General features: G+C 41.3%; 1 protein-coding gene across 1 annotated transcript in view; it reads right to left on the bottom strand.

Moving 5' to 3' along the window:
- Window positions 1–17,094, bottom strand: part of LOC115215085 (mitochondrial enolase superfamily member 1-like) — a 36,526-nt gene that overhangs the window by 11,407 nt on the left and 8,025 nt on the right. Inside the window, exons 5-9 of the mRNA XM_029784245.2 lie at window positions 16,002–16,028; window positions 14,802–14,842; window positions 13,546–13,577; window positions 1,847–1,885; window positions 1,035–1,117 (exon numbers count right to left, since the gene is read on the bottom strand). Coding sequence (XP_029640105.2) covers window positions 1,035–1,117; window positions 1,847–1,885; window positions 13,546–13,577; window positions 14,802–14,842; window positions 16,002–16,028 — 222 coding nt within the window. The remainder of the gene's footprint in view (window positions 1–1,034; window positions 1,118–1,846; window positions 1,886–13,545; window positions 13,578–14,801; window positions 14,843–16,001; window positions 16,029–17,094) is intronic.

Genomic DNA, 17,094 nt, shown 5'->3' with positions numbered 1-17,094 from the left:
TTTGATCTGAGCTTTGCTCGTAGCATCATTGCCAAAGGCCTGCTAAATCTTCCAGATGATTTGAGTTTGAGTATCACTGAGCTTTTGGAAAAACTTGGTGCACCACCTCTGCTTGGTGCATTTGGCCAAAAACAAAAATCCGACAAGCACCCACTACATAGCTGTACTCTGGTTATAACAGCCAGGAACTGACACAGCCTACCAACACAAAAATTTTCATGCATGTGCACGAAGAGTGGCGTCATTTACCATCCAAAGGATTTTACCCTCATGGCATTAGTTTTAGCAAGGAAAAAAATAAAGTTTGATACTTTATAATAATAATAATGAAATTATTGTATACAGTGATCAGGTGCACCACAAGTTGTCAAAAATGCATATAAAGCATTTGCAGTAATGGACAAATGTCTGGGAAGTGAACAGTGTATGAGTCAGATACATGCTTGCATGTGTATGGAGGGGAGAAAATCAGGTGTAGTGTTGGCGAATCTCAGGAAGCATGGAAGTTTTGAAGGATGCAGTGCTCCGACAACTAACAACTGATGCCGGCAGTTTGTTCTATACTTCAGCAACTGTTAGCATGAAAAAATGTTTCTGAAAGTCATGGGAGCTGTGCTGTTTTCTGATTTTGTAATCATGTCCATGGGTGTTAGACAGGTGGAGTTTGAAAAGGGGCTCAGAGCTATTGTTAGTAAGATGGTTAATAATTTTATGGGTGTCTGCGAAGTCAGCTGTCAGACGTTGGAGTTTCAATGTATCCATGCCCAGGGAAGTAAGGCGTTCAGAATATGGAAAATACCTGATGGAGGGTATTCTCTTGGTTGCACGTCGCTGAACGGCTTCCAGACGATTAATATCCTGAGCAAGATAGGGGTTCCAGACCGGTGATAGGGGAAGAAGGGTTGGTCATGAGTGGATTGGTATGAAAAGGCATATGATGCAACCAATTCTATCTGATTTGTACACCAATATATTTACAGTCTAATGTGTGACATGGAAAACAGAAAGAATATTTAATAGTGTTATAGTTTTACCTGACGGATCTTGTCATCTGGATATCCCAGCCATCCGCAGGAGGTGGTGTAGGCTGGGTAACCTTCCTTTAAAAGTTGGGATTCTGTAAAATATTAAAGACATCTTATTAGAAAATTTGAGCATAACATTAATTTATAATTCAATATAATAGGCGCAGGAGTGGTTGTGTGGTGAGAAGCTTGCTTCCCAACCACAGGGTTCTGGGTTCAGTCCCACTGTGTGACACCTTGTGTGAGTGTCTTCTACTATAGCATCGGGACAATCAAAGCATTCCATGAGTGGATTTGGTAGACAGAAACTGAAAGAAGCCTGTCGAATATATATATATGCATGTATATGTGTGTGTGTGTGTGTGTGATTGTGTGTGTATTTGTCCCCACACTGTCACTTGGCAACTGATGTTGGTGTGTTTATGCCCAATATAACTTAGCAATTCGGCAAAAGAGACCGATAGAATAAGTACTAGGCTTACAAAGAGTAAGTCTTGGGGTTGATTTGTCCTACTAAAAAAACGCGGTGCTCCAGCATGGCCGCAGTCAAATGACTGAAACAAATAAAAGAATAATGCTCATTTCAACTTTTGGCACAAGGCCAGCAATTTCAGAGAGACAGGTATGTCAGTTTTGTTCACCCCAGAGAGGGAGAGAGACTATGTGTGTGCATGTGTGTGTGTGTGAGAGAGTGTGAAAGAGAGACTCTGTGTGTGTGTATGTGTGTGAGAAACAGAGAGTGTGTGAAAGAGAGAGATAGAGAGAGAGGGGGGGCATATGTGTGAATGAATGGATGTGAGTATGAGCAGAGTATGTCTTACCTCTTTCTTGTTTTCCTTTCTTCATCCTTTGAAGGAGTCCTATGTTATGAAAACAGAAGTAATTATTGGAAAATTTCACTGAGCAAAAGGTCAGGTCAAATCTTTTCTGTTTCATTCACAATTATTGAAATTTTAAGATTAAGAGAAAATTTTCAAATTGGTATGTCAATGTAATCTTTTTCATGCTGAATCTAATCTTGTGATTCAAATTGTTCCAGAAAAATTTAAGAAAAATGTTACAGAGTCAAAATGATCAGAAGCAGGAGTGGCTGTGTGGGAAGAAACTTGCTTTCTAACCACATGGTTCCGGGTTCAGTCCCACTGTGTGGCACCTTGGGCAAGTGTCTTCTATTATAGCCTCGGGCCGACCAAAGCCTTGTGAATGGATTTGGTAGATGGAAACTGAGAGAAGCCTGTTGCATATATATATATATATATGTGTGTGTGAGTGTGTGCATGTGTGTGTGTGTGTGTGTGTGTATGCATTTGTGTGTCTGTGTTTGTTCCTCCACCATCAACTGACACCTGATATTGGTGTGTTTATGTCCCTGTAACTTAGCAGTTCGGCTAAAGAGACCGATAGAATAAGTACGAGGTTTACAAAGAGTAAGTCCAAGGGTTGATTTGTTCGATAAAAGGCAGTCCTCCAGCATGGCCACAGTCAAATGACTGAAACAAATAATGGAATAAATTTTTACCCAATCAGAAAACAGGATTTAATCACTTCTACCTGAATGCTGTTGTGCTGAACAACTTGCACGAATGATTTGTTTATAATGACCAAATACATGTGCTGTGCATTAGCTCTCTCTCTCCATTAAATTGATGTTGCCTGAACAGATGCACGGTGTGCCATGCGTCAGTTGTTGAAGTGATTGTGGAGTGATGTGTCAGATGTTGAGTGATTGTGGAGTGATGTGTCAGATGTTGAGTGATGTGTCAGATGTTGAATGATGTGGAGTGATTGTGGAGTGATGCATCAGATGTTGAATGATTGTGGAGTGATTGTGGAGTGATGCGTCAGATGTTGAAGTGATTGTGGAGTGATTGTGGAGTGATGCGTTAGATGTTGAAGTGATTGTGGAGTGATTGTGGAGTGATGCGTTAGATGTTGAAGTGATTGTGGAGTGATGCATCAGATGTTGAAGTGATTGTGGAGTGATGTGTCAGATGTTGCAGTGATTGTGGAGTGATGTGTCAGATGTTGAAGTGATTGTGGAGTGATGCGTCAGATGTTGAAGTGATTGTGGAGTGATGCGTTAGATGTTGAAGTGATTGTGGAGTGATTGTGGAGTGATGCGTCAGATGTTGAAGTGATTGTGGAGTGATTGTGGAGTGATGCGTCAGATGTTGAAGTGATTGTGGAGTGATTGTGGAGTGATGCGTCAGATGTTGAAGTGATTGTGGAGTGATTGTGGAGTGATGCGTTAGATGTTGAAGTGATTGTGGAGTGATGCATCAGATGTTGAAGTGATTGTGGAGTGATGTGTCAGATGTTGCAGTGATTGTGGAGTGATGTGTCAGATGTTGAAGTGATTGTGGAGTGATGCGTCAGATGTTGAAGTGATTGTGGAGTGATGCGTTAGATGTTGAAGTGATTGTGGAGTGATTGTGGAGTGATGCGTCAGATGTTGAAGTGATTGTGGAGTGATTGTGGAGTGATGCGTCAGATGTTGAAGTGATTGTGGAGTGATTGTGGAGTGATGCGTCAGATGTTGAAGTGATTGTGGAGTGATTGTGGAGTGATGCGTTAGATGTTGAAGTGATTGTGGAGTGATGTGTCAGATGTTGCAGTGATTGTGGAGTGATGTGTCAGATGTTGAAGTGATTGTGGAGTGATTGTGGAGTGATGCGTTAGATGTTGAAGTGATTGTGGAGTGATTGTGGAGTGATGCGTTAGATGTTGAAGTGATTGTGGAGTGATTGTGGAGTGATGCGTCAGATGTTGAAGTGATTGTGGAGTGATTGTGGAGTGATGCGTCAGATGTTGAAGTGATTGTGGAGTGATGTGTCAGATGTTGCAGTGATTGTGGAGTGATGTGTCAGATGTTGAAGTGATTGTGGAGTGATGCGTCAGATGTTGAAGTGATTGTGGAGTGATGCGTTAGATGTTGAAGTGATTGTGGAGTGATTGTGGAGTGATGCGTCAGATGTTGAGTGATTGTGGAGTGATTGTGGAGTGATGCGTCAGATGTTGAAGTGATTGTGGAGTGATTGTGGAGTGATGCGTCAGATGTTGAAGTGATTGTGGAGTGATTGTGGAGTGATGCGTTAGATGTTGAAGTGATTGTGGAGTGATGTGTCAGATGTTGCAGTGATTGTGGAGTGATGTGTCAGATGTTGAAGTGATTGTGGAGTGATGCGTCAGATGTTGAAGTGATTGTGGAGTGATGCGTCAGATGTTGAAGTGATTGTGGAGTGATGCATCAGATGTTGAATGATTGTGGAGTGATTGTGGAGTGATGCGTCAGATGTTGAAGTGATTGTGGAGTGATGCGTCAGATGTTGAAGTGATTGTGGAGTGATGCGTCAGATGTTGAAGTGATTGTGGAGTGATGCATCAGATGTTGAATGATTGTGGAGTGATTGTGGAGTGATGCGTCAGATGTTGAAGTGATTGTGGAGTGATTGTAGAGTGATGCGTCAGATGTTGAAGTGATTGTGGAGTGATTGTGGAGTGATGTGTCAGATGTTGAAGTGATTGTGGAGTGATTGTGGAGTGATGCGTCAGATGTTGAAGTGATTGTGGAGTGATTGTGGAGTGATGCGTCAGATGTTGAAGTGATTGTGGAGTGATTGTGGAGTGATGTGTCAGATGTTGAAGTGATTGTGGAGTGATGCGTCAGATGTTGAGTGATTGTGGAGTGATGCGTCAGATGTTGAAGTGATTGTGGAGTGATGCATCAGGTTGAATGATTGTGGAGTGATTGTGGAGTGATGCGTCAGATGTTGAAGTGATTGTGGAGGTGTGGAGTGATGCGTCAGATGTTGAAGTGATTGTGGAGTGATTGTGAGTGATGCGTTAGATGTTGAAGTGATTGTGGAGTGATGTGTCAGATGTTGAGTGATTGTGGAGTGATGCGTTGATGTTGAAGTGATTGTGGAGTGATGCGTCAGATGTTGAAGTGATTGTGGAGTGATGTGTCAGATGTTGAGTGATTGTGGAGTGATGCGTTAGATGTTGAAGTGATTGTGGAGTGATGCGTCAGATGTTGAAGTGATTGTGGAGTGATGTGTCAGATGTTGAGTGATTGTGGAGTGATGCGTTAGATGTTGAAGTGATTGTGGAGTGATGCGTCAGATGTTGAAGTGATTATGGAGTGATGCGTCAGATGTTGAAGTGATTGTGGAGTGATTGTGGAGTGATGCGTTAGATGTTGAAGTGATTGTGGAGTGATGTGTCAGATGTTGAAGTGATTGTGGAGTGATGTGTCAGATGTTGAAGTGATTGTGGAGTGATGCATCAGATGTTGAAGTGATTGTGGAGTGATGTGTCAGATGTTGAAGTGATTGTGGAGTGATTGTGGAGTGATGCGTTAGATGTTGAAGTGATTGTGGAGTGATGCATCAGATGTTGAAGTGATTGTGGAGTGATGCGTCAGATGTTGAAGTGATTGTGGAGTGATGCATCAGATGTTGAAGTGATTGTGGAGTGATGCGTCAGATGTTGAAGTGATTGTGGAGTGATTGTGGAGTGATTGTGGAGTGATGCGTTAGATGTTGAAGTGATTGTGGAGTGATGCGTCAGATGTTGAAGTGATTGTGGAGTGATGCGTCAGATGTTGAAGTGATTGTGGAGTGATTGTGGAGTGATGCGTTAGATGTTGAAGTGATTGTGGAGTGATGTGTCAGATGTTGAAGTGATTGTGGAGTGATGCGTCAGATGTTGAAGTGATTGTGGAGTGATGCGTCAGATGTTGAAGTGATTGTGGAGTGATGTGTCAGATGTTAAAGTGATTGTGGAGTGATGCGTTAGATGTTGAAGTGATTGTGGAGTGATGCGTCAGATGTTGAAGTGATTGTGGAGTGATGCGTCAGATGTTGAAGTGATTGTGGAGTGATGCATCAGATGTTGAAGTGATTGTGGAGTGATGCGTCAGATGTTGAAGTGATTGTGGAGTGATGCGTCAGATGTTGAAGTGATTGTGGAGTGACTGTGGAGTGATGCGTTAGATGTTGAAGTGATTGTGGAGTGATTGTGGAGTGATGCGTTAGATGTTGAAGTGATTGTGGAGTGATTGTGGAGTGATGCGTTAGATGTTGAAGTGATTGTGGAGTGATTGTGGAGTGATGCGTTAGATGTTGAAGTGATTGTGGAGTGATTGTGGAGTGATGCGTTAGATGTTGAAGTGATTGTGGAGTGATGCGTCAGATGTTGAAGTGATTGTGGAGTGATGCATCAGATGTTGAAGTGATTGTGGAGTGATTGTGGAGTGATGCGTTAGATGTTGAAGTGATTGTGGAGTGATTGTGGATAGATGTTGAAGTGATTGTGGAGTGATGTGTCAGATGTTGAAGTGATTGTGGAGTGATGTGTCAGATGTTGAAGTGATTGTGGAGTGATGCGTCAGATGTTGAAGTGATTGTGGAGTGATGCGTCAGATGTTGAAGTGATTGTGGAGTGATGCGTCAGATGTTGAAGTGATTGTGGAGTGATTGTGGAGTGATGCGTTAGATGTTGAAGTGATTGTGGAGTGATTGTGGAGTGATGCGTTAGATGTTGAAGTGATTGTGGAGTGATGTGGAGTGATGCGTTAGATGTTGAAGTGATTGTGGAGTGATGCGTCAGATGTTGAAGTGATTGTGGAGTGATGTGTCAGATGTTGAAGTGATTGTGGAGTGATTGTGGAGTGATGCGTTAGATGTTGAAGTGATTGTGGAGTGATTGTGGAGTGATGCGTTAGGTGTTGAAGTGATTGTGGAGTGATGCGTCAGATGTTGAAGTGATTGTGGAGTGATGCGTCAGATGTTGAGTGATTGTGGAGTGATGCGTCAGATGTTGAAGTGATTGTGGAGTGATGCGTCAGATGTTGTAGTGATTGTGGAGTGATGTGTCAGATGTTGAAGTGATTGTGGAGTGATGTGTCAGATGTTGAGTGATTGTGGAGTGATGTGTCAGATGTTGAAGTGATTGTGGAGTGATGTGTCAGATGTTGAGTGATTGTGGAGTGATGTGTCAGATGTTGAAGTGATTGTGGAGTGATGTGTCAGATGTTGAGTGATTGTGGAGTGATGTGTCAGATGTTGAAGTGATTGTGGAGTGATGTGTCAGATGTTGAGTGATTGTGGAGTGATGCGTCAGATGTTGAAGTGATTGTGGAGTGATGCATCAGATGTTGAATGATATGGAGTGATGCGTCAGATGTTGAAGTGATTGTGGAGTGATGCATCAGATGTTGAATGATGTGGAGTGATGCGTCAGATGTTGAATGATGTGGAGTGATGCGTCAGATGTTGAGTGATTGTGGAGTGATGTGTCAGATGTTGAGTGATTGTGGAGTGATGCGTCAGATGTTGAAGTGATTGTGGAGTGATGTGTCAGATGTTGAGTGATTGTGGAGTGATGTGTCAGATGTTGAGTGATTGTGGAGTGATGCATCAGATGTTGAGTGATTCTGGGGTGATGCGTCAGATGTTGTGTGATTGTGGAGTGATGCGTCAGATGTTGAATGATGTGGAGTGATTGTGGAGTGATGCACCAGATGTTGAAGTGATTGTGGAGTGATGTGTCAGATGTTGAGTGATTGTGGAGTGATGCGTCAGATGTTGAGTGATTCTGGGTTGATGCGTCAGATGTTGAGTGATTGTGGAGTGATGCGTCAGATGTGAATGATGAGGAGTGATTGTGGAGTGATGCATCAGATGTTGAAGTGATTGTGGAGTGATGTGTCAGATGTTGAGTGATTGTGGAGTGATGCGTCAGATGTTGAGTGATTGTGGAGTGATGCATCAGATGTGAGTGAGTGATGTGTCAGATGTTGAGTGATTGTGGAGTGATGCGTCAGATGTTGAAGTGATTGTGGAGTGATGTGGAGTGATGCATCAGATGTTGAGTGATTCTGGGGTGATGCATCAGATGTGGAGTGATGCATCAGATGTTGAATGATGTGGAGTGATGCGTCAGATGTTGAGTGATTCTGGTGGGGTGATGCGTCAGATGTTGAGTGATTGTGGGGTGATGATCAGATGTTGAATGATGTGGAGTGATGCGTCAGATGTTGAGTGATTCTGGGGGGTGGTGGTGATGCATCAGATGTTGAAGTGATTGTGGAGTGATGCGTCAGATGTTGAGTGATTGTGGAGTGATGCATCAGATGTTGAAGTGATTGTGGAGTGATGCATCAGATGTTGAAGTGATTGTGGAGTGATGCATCAGATGCTGAAGTGATTGTGGAGTGATGCATCAGATGTTGAGTGATTCTGGGGTGATGCGTCAGATGTTGAGTGATTGTGGAGTGATGCGTCAGATGTTGAATGATGTGGAGTGATTGTGGAGTGATGCATCAGATGTTGAAGTGATTTTGGAGTGATGCATCAGATGCTGAAGTGATTGTGGAGTGATGCATCAGATGCTGAGTGATTCTGGGGTGATGCGTCAGATGTTGAGTGATTGTGGAGTGATGCGTCAGATGTTGAATGATGTGGAGTCATTGTAGAGTGATGCATCAGATGTGGAAGTGATTGTGGAGTGATGTGTCAGATGTTGAAGAGATTGTGGAGTGATGCATCAGATGCTGAAGTGATTGTGGAGTGATGCATCAGATGTTGAGTGATTCTGGGGTGATGCGTCAGATGTTGAGTGATTGTGGAGTGATGCGTCAGATGTTGAATGATGTGGAGTCATTGTGGAGTGATGCATCAGATGTTGAAGTGATTGTGGAGTGATGTGTCAGATGTTGAAGTGATTGTGGAGTGATGCATCAGATGCTGAGTGATTCTGGGGTGATGCGTCAGATGTTGAATGATGAGGAGTAATTGTGGAGTGATGCATCAGATGCTGAGTGATTCTGGGGTGATGCGTCAGATGTTGAATGATGTGGAGTAATTGTGGAGTGATGCATCAGATGTTGAGTGATTGTGGAGTGATGTGTCAGATGTTGAATGATGTGGAGTGATTGTGGAGTGATGCATCAGATGTTGAAGTGATTGTGGAGTGATATGTCAGATGTTGAGTGATTCTGGGGTGATGCGTCAGATGTTGAGTGATTGTGGAGTGATGCATCAGATGTTGAAGTGATTGTGGAGTGATGTGTCAGATGTTGAGTGATTGTGGAGCGATGCATCAGATGTTGAGTGATTCTGGGGTGATGCGTCAGATGTTGAATGATGTGGAGTGATTGTGGAGTGATGCATCAGATGTTGAAGTGATTGTGGAGTGATGCATCAGATGTTGAAGAGATTGTGGAGTGATGCATCAGATGTTGAAGAGATTGTGGAGTGATGCATCAGATGCTGAAGTGATTGTGGAGTGATGCATCAGATGTTGAGTGATTCTGGGGTGATGCATCAGATGTGGAGTGATGCATCAGATGTTGAATGATGTGGAGTGATGCGTCAGATGTTGAGTGATTCTGGGGTGATGCATCAGATGTTGAGTGATTGTGGAGTGATGCATCAGATGTTGAAGTGATTGTGGAGTGATGCATCAGATGTTGAGTGATTCTGGGGTGATGCGTCAGATTTTGAGTGATTGTGGAGTGATGCATCAGATGTTGAAGTGATTGTGGAGTGATTCTGGGGTGATGCGTCAGATGTTGAGTGATTGTGGAGTGATGCATCAGATGTGAGTGATTCTGGGGTGATGCGTCAGATGTTGAGTGATTGTGGAGTGATGCATCAGATGTTGAAGTGATTGTGGAGTGATGTGTCAGATGTTGAGTGATTGTGGAGTGATGTGTCAGATGTTGAAGTGATTGTGGAGTGATGTGTCAGATGTTGAGTGATTGTGGAGTGATGCGTCAGATGTTGAAGTGATTGTGGAGTGATGCATCAGATGTTGAATGATGTGGAGTGATGCGTCAGATGTTGAAGTGATTGTGGAGTGATGCATCAGATGTTGAATGATGTGGAGTGATGCGTCAGATGTTGAATGATGTGGAGTGATGCGTCAGATGTTGAGTGATTGTGGAGTGATGTGTCAGATGTTGAGTGATTGTGGAGTGATGCGTCAGATGTTGAAGTGATTGTGGAGTGATGTGTCAGATGTTGAGTGATTGTGGAGTGATGTGTCAGATGTTGAGTGATTGTGGAGTGATGCATCAGATGTTGAGTGATTCTGGGGTGATGCGTCAGATGTTGAGTGATTGTGGAGTGATGCGTCAGATGTTGAATGATGTGGAGTGATTGTGGAGTGATGCACCAGATGTTGAAGTGATTGTGGAGTGATGTGTCAGATGTTGAGTGATTGTGGAGTGATGCGTCAGATGTTGAGTGATTCTGGGTTGATGCGTCAGATGTTGAGTGATTGTGGAGTGATGCGTCAGATGTTGAATGATGAGGAGTGATTGTGGAGTGATGCATCAGATGTTGAAGTGATTGTGGAGTGATGTGTCAGATGTTGAGTGATTGTGGAGTGATGCGTCAGATGTTGAGTGATTGTGGAGTGATGCATCAGATGTGGAGTGATGTGTCAGATGTTGAGTGATTGTGGAGTGATGCGTCAGATGTTGAAGTGATTGTGGAGTGATGTGGAGTGATGCATCAGATGTTGAGTGATTCTGGGGTGATGCATCAGATGTGGAGTGATGCATCAGATGTTGAATGATGTGGAGTGATGCGTCAGATGTTGAATGATTCTGGGGTGATGCGTCAGATGTTGAGTGATCGTGGGGTGATGCATCAGATGTTGAATGATGTGGAGTGATGCGTCAGATGTTGAGTGATTCTGGGGGTGATGCATCAGATGTTGAAGTGATTGTGGAGTGATGCGTCAGATGTTGAGTGATTGTGGAGTGATGCATCAGATGTTGAAGTGATTGTGGAGTGATGCATCAGATGTTGAAGTGATTGTGGAGTGATGCATCAGATGCTGAAGTGATTGTGGAGTGATGCATCAGATGTTGAGTGATTCTGGGGTGATGCGTCAGATGTTGAGTGATTGTGGAGTGATGCGTCAGATGTTGAATGATGTGGAGTGATTGTGGAGTGATGCATCAGATGTTGAAGTGATTTTGGAGTGATGCATCAGATGCTGAAGTGATTGTGGAGTGATGCATCAGATGCTGAGTGATTCTGGGGTGATGCGTCAGATGTTGAGTGATTGTGGAGTGATGCGTCAGATGTTGAATGATGTGGAGTCATTGTGGAGTGATGCATCAGATGTGGAAGTGATTGTGGAGTGATGTGTCAGATGTTGAAGAGATTGTGGAGTGATGCATCAGATGCTGAAGTGATTGTGGAGTGATGCATCAGATGTTGAGTGATTCTGGGGTGATGCGTCAGATGTTGAGTGATTGTGGAGTGATGCGTCAGATGTTAAATGATGTGGAGTCATTGTGGAGTGATGCATCAGATGTTGAAGTGATTGTGGAGTGATGTGTCAGATGTTGAAGTGATTGTGGAGTGATGCATCAGATGCTGAGTGATTCTGGGGTGATGCGTCAGATGTTGAATGATGAGGAGTAATTGTGGAGTGATGCATCAGATGCTGAGTGATTCTGGGGTGATGCGTCAGATGTTGAATGATGTGGAGTAATTGTGGAGTGATGCATCAGATGTTGAGTGATTGTGGAGTGATGTGTCAGATGTTGAGTGATTGTGGAGTGATGCGTCAGATGTTGAATGATGTGGAGTGATTGTGGAGTGATGCATCAGATGTTGAAGTGATTGTGGAGTGATATGTCAGATGTTGAGTGATTCTGGGGTGATGCGTCAGATGTTGAGTGATTGTGGAGTGATGCATCAGATGTTGAAGTGATTGTGGAGTGATGTGTCAGATGTTGAGTGATTGTGGAGCGATGCATCAGATGTTGAGTGATTCTGGGGTGATGCGTCAGATGTTGAATGATGTGGAGTGATTGTGGAGTGATGCATCAGATGTTGAAGTGATTGTGGAGTGATGCATCAGATGTTGAAGAGATTGTGGAGTGATGCATCAGATGTTGAGTGATTCTGGGGTGATGCATCAGATGTGGAGTGATGCATCAGATGTTGAATGATGTGGAGTGATGCGTCAGATGTTGAGTGATTCTGGGGTGATGCATCAGATGTTGAGTGATTGTGGAGTGATGCATCAGATGTTGAAGTGATTGTGGAGTGATGCATCAGATGTTGAGTGATTCTGGGGTGATGCGTCAGATGTTGAGTGATTGTGGAGTGATGCATCAGATGTTGAAGTGATTGTGGAGTGATGCATCAGATGTTGAGTGATTCTGGGGTGATGCGTCAGATGTTGAGTGATTGTGGAGTGATGCATCAGATGTTGAGTGATTCTGGGGTGATGCGTCAGATGTTGAGTGATTGTGGAGTGATGCATCAGATGTTGAAGTGATTGTGGAGTGATGTGTCAGATGTTGAGTGATGCGTCAGATGTTGAAGTGGTTGTGGAGTGATGCGTCAGATGTTGAGTGATTGTAGAGTGATGTGTAATAGTTCTACTGGACACTCTATTCACCCCTCATCCAGCATTCAATTACCGTTTGCCTCCTTATCTCACATTCTTCTTTGCTTCTGGCTTTGTGTACAAGCAGTCTCTGGATGATGACCAGGCCTGCGCTGCTCAACCACAAAGCACCTGCCACAAAGACCACAAAGACCTTCACATTTGGTTCTAGCCTCATTAACACCATTATTTGATATATTTGTATTAGACATTTTCACTCAACAATGAAGTGTGTGTTTTAAGGTTAGCCACAAACCGGTATTTTTATCCAGGCACCATCTCTAGTTAGATAGCTTGTCATCATCATCATCATCACCATGTGTTTTATGTAGGATGTGTGCTATTTTCTGTATGTTATATCACATGATATTATTATTATTCACATATACTCAACAGATTAGTCTGCTGAAAAAAAAAAAAAAACAGAATCCTAACATCAGGCTACAACAAGTAGCCTTTGATGCCATGAACCCTCTTATTGAGTTCTTAGATGCCAATAACCCTCCTAACTTAGCGGTTCGGCAAAAGTGACCGATAGAATAAGTACTAGGCTTACAAAGAATAAGTCTTGGAGTTGATTTGCTTGACTAAAGGCGGTGCTCCAGCATGGCCACAGTCAAATGACTGAAACAAGTAAAAGAGTATTATTATTATTATTATTATTATTATTATTATTATTGTTATTGTTATTATTTTTATTATTAGTCACAAACATATTTTAGTGTGAGGGTGCATAGCCTAGTGGTTAAGGTGTTGCAGTCATGATCACGAGATCGTGGTTTCAATTCCTAGACAGGGCAGTGCATTGTGTTCTTGAGCAAATCATTTCACCTCACTTCTGCTTGTGATCAGAGATGCACATATCATCAGCTATTAAGGGTCACGCTCAACTGGTTATGGTCAAACAATAATAATAGAGCCTGGTGCAGCCGTCTGGCTCACCAGTCCCCAGTCAAACCGTCCAACCCATGCCAGCATGGAAAGCGGACATTAAACGATGATGATGATGATGATGATGACGATGATGATGATGAGGAGGAGGAGGAGGAGGAGGAGGAGGATTCTAAACAGTAAATGTTATTCTTGAAAACAAACGAACCAACAGCTTCCTCTGGTGTTAAGACATCTTTTCTGAAAATTATAAAAATGATTTAATTATTAAAAAAATTTATTAAAAATTATCTATCTTTATCATATCACTACAACACAACTACTATCAACATCACCCATAACAACATCAACAATAAATAAAATAACAGCAACAACAACATTTTGTGCAATATGACCGACTTCAATTGGTTAATTACTTTTCGATAGCAATTTTTTAATTAGAAAGTAGATGGTTAGTGTGACAGATTTACTAAGTCCTAATTTTTTCATTTACAACTAAATAAATTTAAATCCAGTAAATGTATTAAATTAAAATAGCTATCTATGTATCATACTTAAAGTATATATGCCATTGAAAGGCCAGCTACTGTGGTATTTGTCCTGAAACAACATCTCTTATGAATATATATTATCCAATAGCAAACAGCAAGGATACATTTTCAGACAGCAAGATGTTTTTCAGCCTTTTTGGGGGTCTTTTCCATGGCATGTGCTTGCAACGAGCCACATGCTTGGATGAGAAGCCATTGCATACTATTAAAGATAAAGTGAATAAAATTTTCACTGATATTGTGAATAGCTTCCCAACTGAATAAAAAATCTGGTATGTGTGATTCACATTAACGAAATAACAAATTAATAAGGTTGTTATGATAATCCCTTTATCTATTTACTTTGGCCTGCATTACAAATAGTTATTTGGGATAAGTACCCCAGTATAGCCCACAAAGCCAAATGAGCTTGACAGCCCTGTTTTAAAAGTTACACACGTTCATCTTTAGGGCCCACGTGGAATTTGGAAAAAAACTAGCAATCTGAATTTCATTCTGAATTTCTCTTATATTTTATTTGTTTCAATCATTAGACTGTGGCCATGCTGGGGCACCACCCTGACAAATTATTTTAGTTGAATGAATCAACTCCAGGACTTATATCTCTTTTTGTATTGAAAACCTGGTACTTATTCTATCAGCCTCTTTTGCTGAACCGCTAGGTTACAGGGACATAAACAGTCTAATGATTGAAACAAATAAAATATAAAAGAAATTCAGAATGAAATTCAGATTGCTAGTTTTTTCCAAATTCCACGTGGGCCCTAAAGATGAACGTGTGCAACCTTTAAAACAGGGCTAGTCCCTTAATTTCTAAAGGCCTGTTCCTTTAATTCCTAAAGACCTGGTTTATGATAAAGTAACAGATGGTTCAGAATCAAGATTTGACAAACAATTTAAGGAATAAACTTACATATATCTAAAATCAATAACAGAGACAAGTTGCTGCGGATCCTGTGAGAAACAATAAATGGTAAAATAAAACCTTTTAATATGATAATATATAAATTGACAAAGCAATTAGCTAAACTGAAATCTTTCTGTTATATAATATAACCCTTTTGATACTGTCTGAAACTGTCCCTTGTCCTTGTTTCAAAACTGCCATCAAAATTTCATGTTAGTTTCTATTTCAAACAGCAGCAGAATAATGGCAAATGGAAGGCATGTGGCTTAGTGGTTAGGGCATTCTACTCAGGATCGTAAGGCCATGAGTTCAATTCCTGGCAACGTGTTGTGTCCTTGAGCAAGACACTTTATTTCACATTGCTCCAGTCCACTCAGCTGGCAAAAATGAGTAGTACTTGTATTGTACTGCTGGCAAAATTGAGTAGTACCTGCAATGTGAAATGAAGTGTTTTGCTCAAGAACATAATGTGTCATCTGGTCCAGGAATTAAAACCACAGTCGTTGGATCATGAGTCCAACACCCTAACCACTAAGCCATGTGCCTCCACTATATGCTTTAACTGAAGGAAGAAGAAAATAACTGAAAAAATATACCCAAATTGAATGTATATTCTTTTGTACTCAAGGCACAAGGCCTGAAATTTTGGGGGAGGGGGCCAGTCAATTAGATCAACCCCAGCATGCAACTGGTACTTGATTTATCGACCCTGAAAGGATAAAAGGCAAAGTCAACCTCGGTAGAATTTGAACTCAGAATGTCAAGACAGACAAAATACTGCTAAGAATTTCTCCCGGCATGCTAACGTTTCTGCTAGCTTGCTGTTTTAAATTGAATGTATATTGACTAATGTATATATTGACTAATTGACTAATGTTATTTTCTTGAAGTTTTGCACCAGTCTGCCAGTCAACACTTTCTTCTGAACTTTTCTGTCTCTTTCAAGTTTATATTTGATAAGGGGACTCTTTCTCAAAATATTATAGAGGCATTAAGCAATGTATATATGGTGATACCATATCTTTTCTCTTTGATTTCCTTTATTGACATCACCCTACATATTTTATCCTTAATACTTAATAAAATTTTAATTTACTGTGAAATAATTTGATCACTTTGTTAATGAATTATCAAGTAAAATACTCCAAATTAACGATCAACATTCAGTTAAGAGTATCTCAGTGTTTATATATGAGTTTCACTTACCATATCAACCAAAAGTTTCCATAAGGGCTGGAAAGGGAAAAATAAATTAATAAAATCAGCAAATAATTTTTTTTTTTTAAATAGTACAAATCACATCAAAACATAAAAATTGATAAAAACTGCATAAAATAATAAAACATCAGACACTGCTGCAACTGCTGCTGCTGCTACTACTACTACTACTACTACTACTACTACTACTACTACTGCTGCTGCTGCTGCTGCTGCTGCTGCTGCTACAACTACTACTGCAGCTGCTGCTGCTACTACCTCTACTACTGCTGCTGCTACTACTACTGCAGCTGCTGCTGCTACTACTACTACTGCAGCTACTACTACTACTACTATTACTGCTGCTGCTGCTACTACTACTACTACCTCTACTACTGTTGCTACTGCTACTACTACTACTGCTGCTGCTGCTGCTACTACTACTACTACTACTACTACTACCTCTTCTACTGTTGCTACTGCTACTACTACTACTACTACTACTACTACTACCTCTTCTACTGTTGCTACTGCTACTACTACTACTACTACTACTACTACTACTACTACCTCTTCTACTGTTGCTACTGCTACTGCTACTACTACTACTACTACTACTACTACTACCTCTTCTACTGTTGCTACTACTACTACTACTACTACTACTACTACTACTGCTGCTGCTGCTGCTGCTGCTGCTACTACTACTACTACTACTACTAATACTACTACATTTTTTAATAGTTGTCTGGTTTATTCTATTGATCTGCATAACAATATAAAGTTCAAAGTAAACCCAGCAGAACTTGGATTTAGAATGTGATTGGATGTAACTCAATACCACAACACATCTTGTCCATTACCCTACAAAGTCTATAGCAAACCCTCAGATGCATCTAATTACCTCATGGTACTGAGTTCAAATCCTCCTATGTATATAGCCCAAAGACTGACCATTTGTGACCAGAAGATATTTCTCAGTTACTGGTAGAATATACAGAATGATGCAGAAGAAAATAAAAACCATTATTATTATTATTATTATTATTATTATTATTATTATTATTCTATATTTGACTTTTGCTTTATATTTGTACAAGTT

Source organism: Octopus sinensis, linkage group LG8 (assembly GCF_006345805.1).
Source record: "Octopus sinensis linkage group LG8, ASM634580v1, whole genome shotgun sequence".
Taxonomy (NCBI): Eukaryota; Metazoa; Mollusca; class Cephalopoda; order Octopoda; family Octopodidae; genus Octopus; species Octopus sinensis.
Note: the sequence above shows the minus strand (reverse complement) of the source record. Positions and strands in the feature narration are given on the sequence as shown.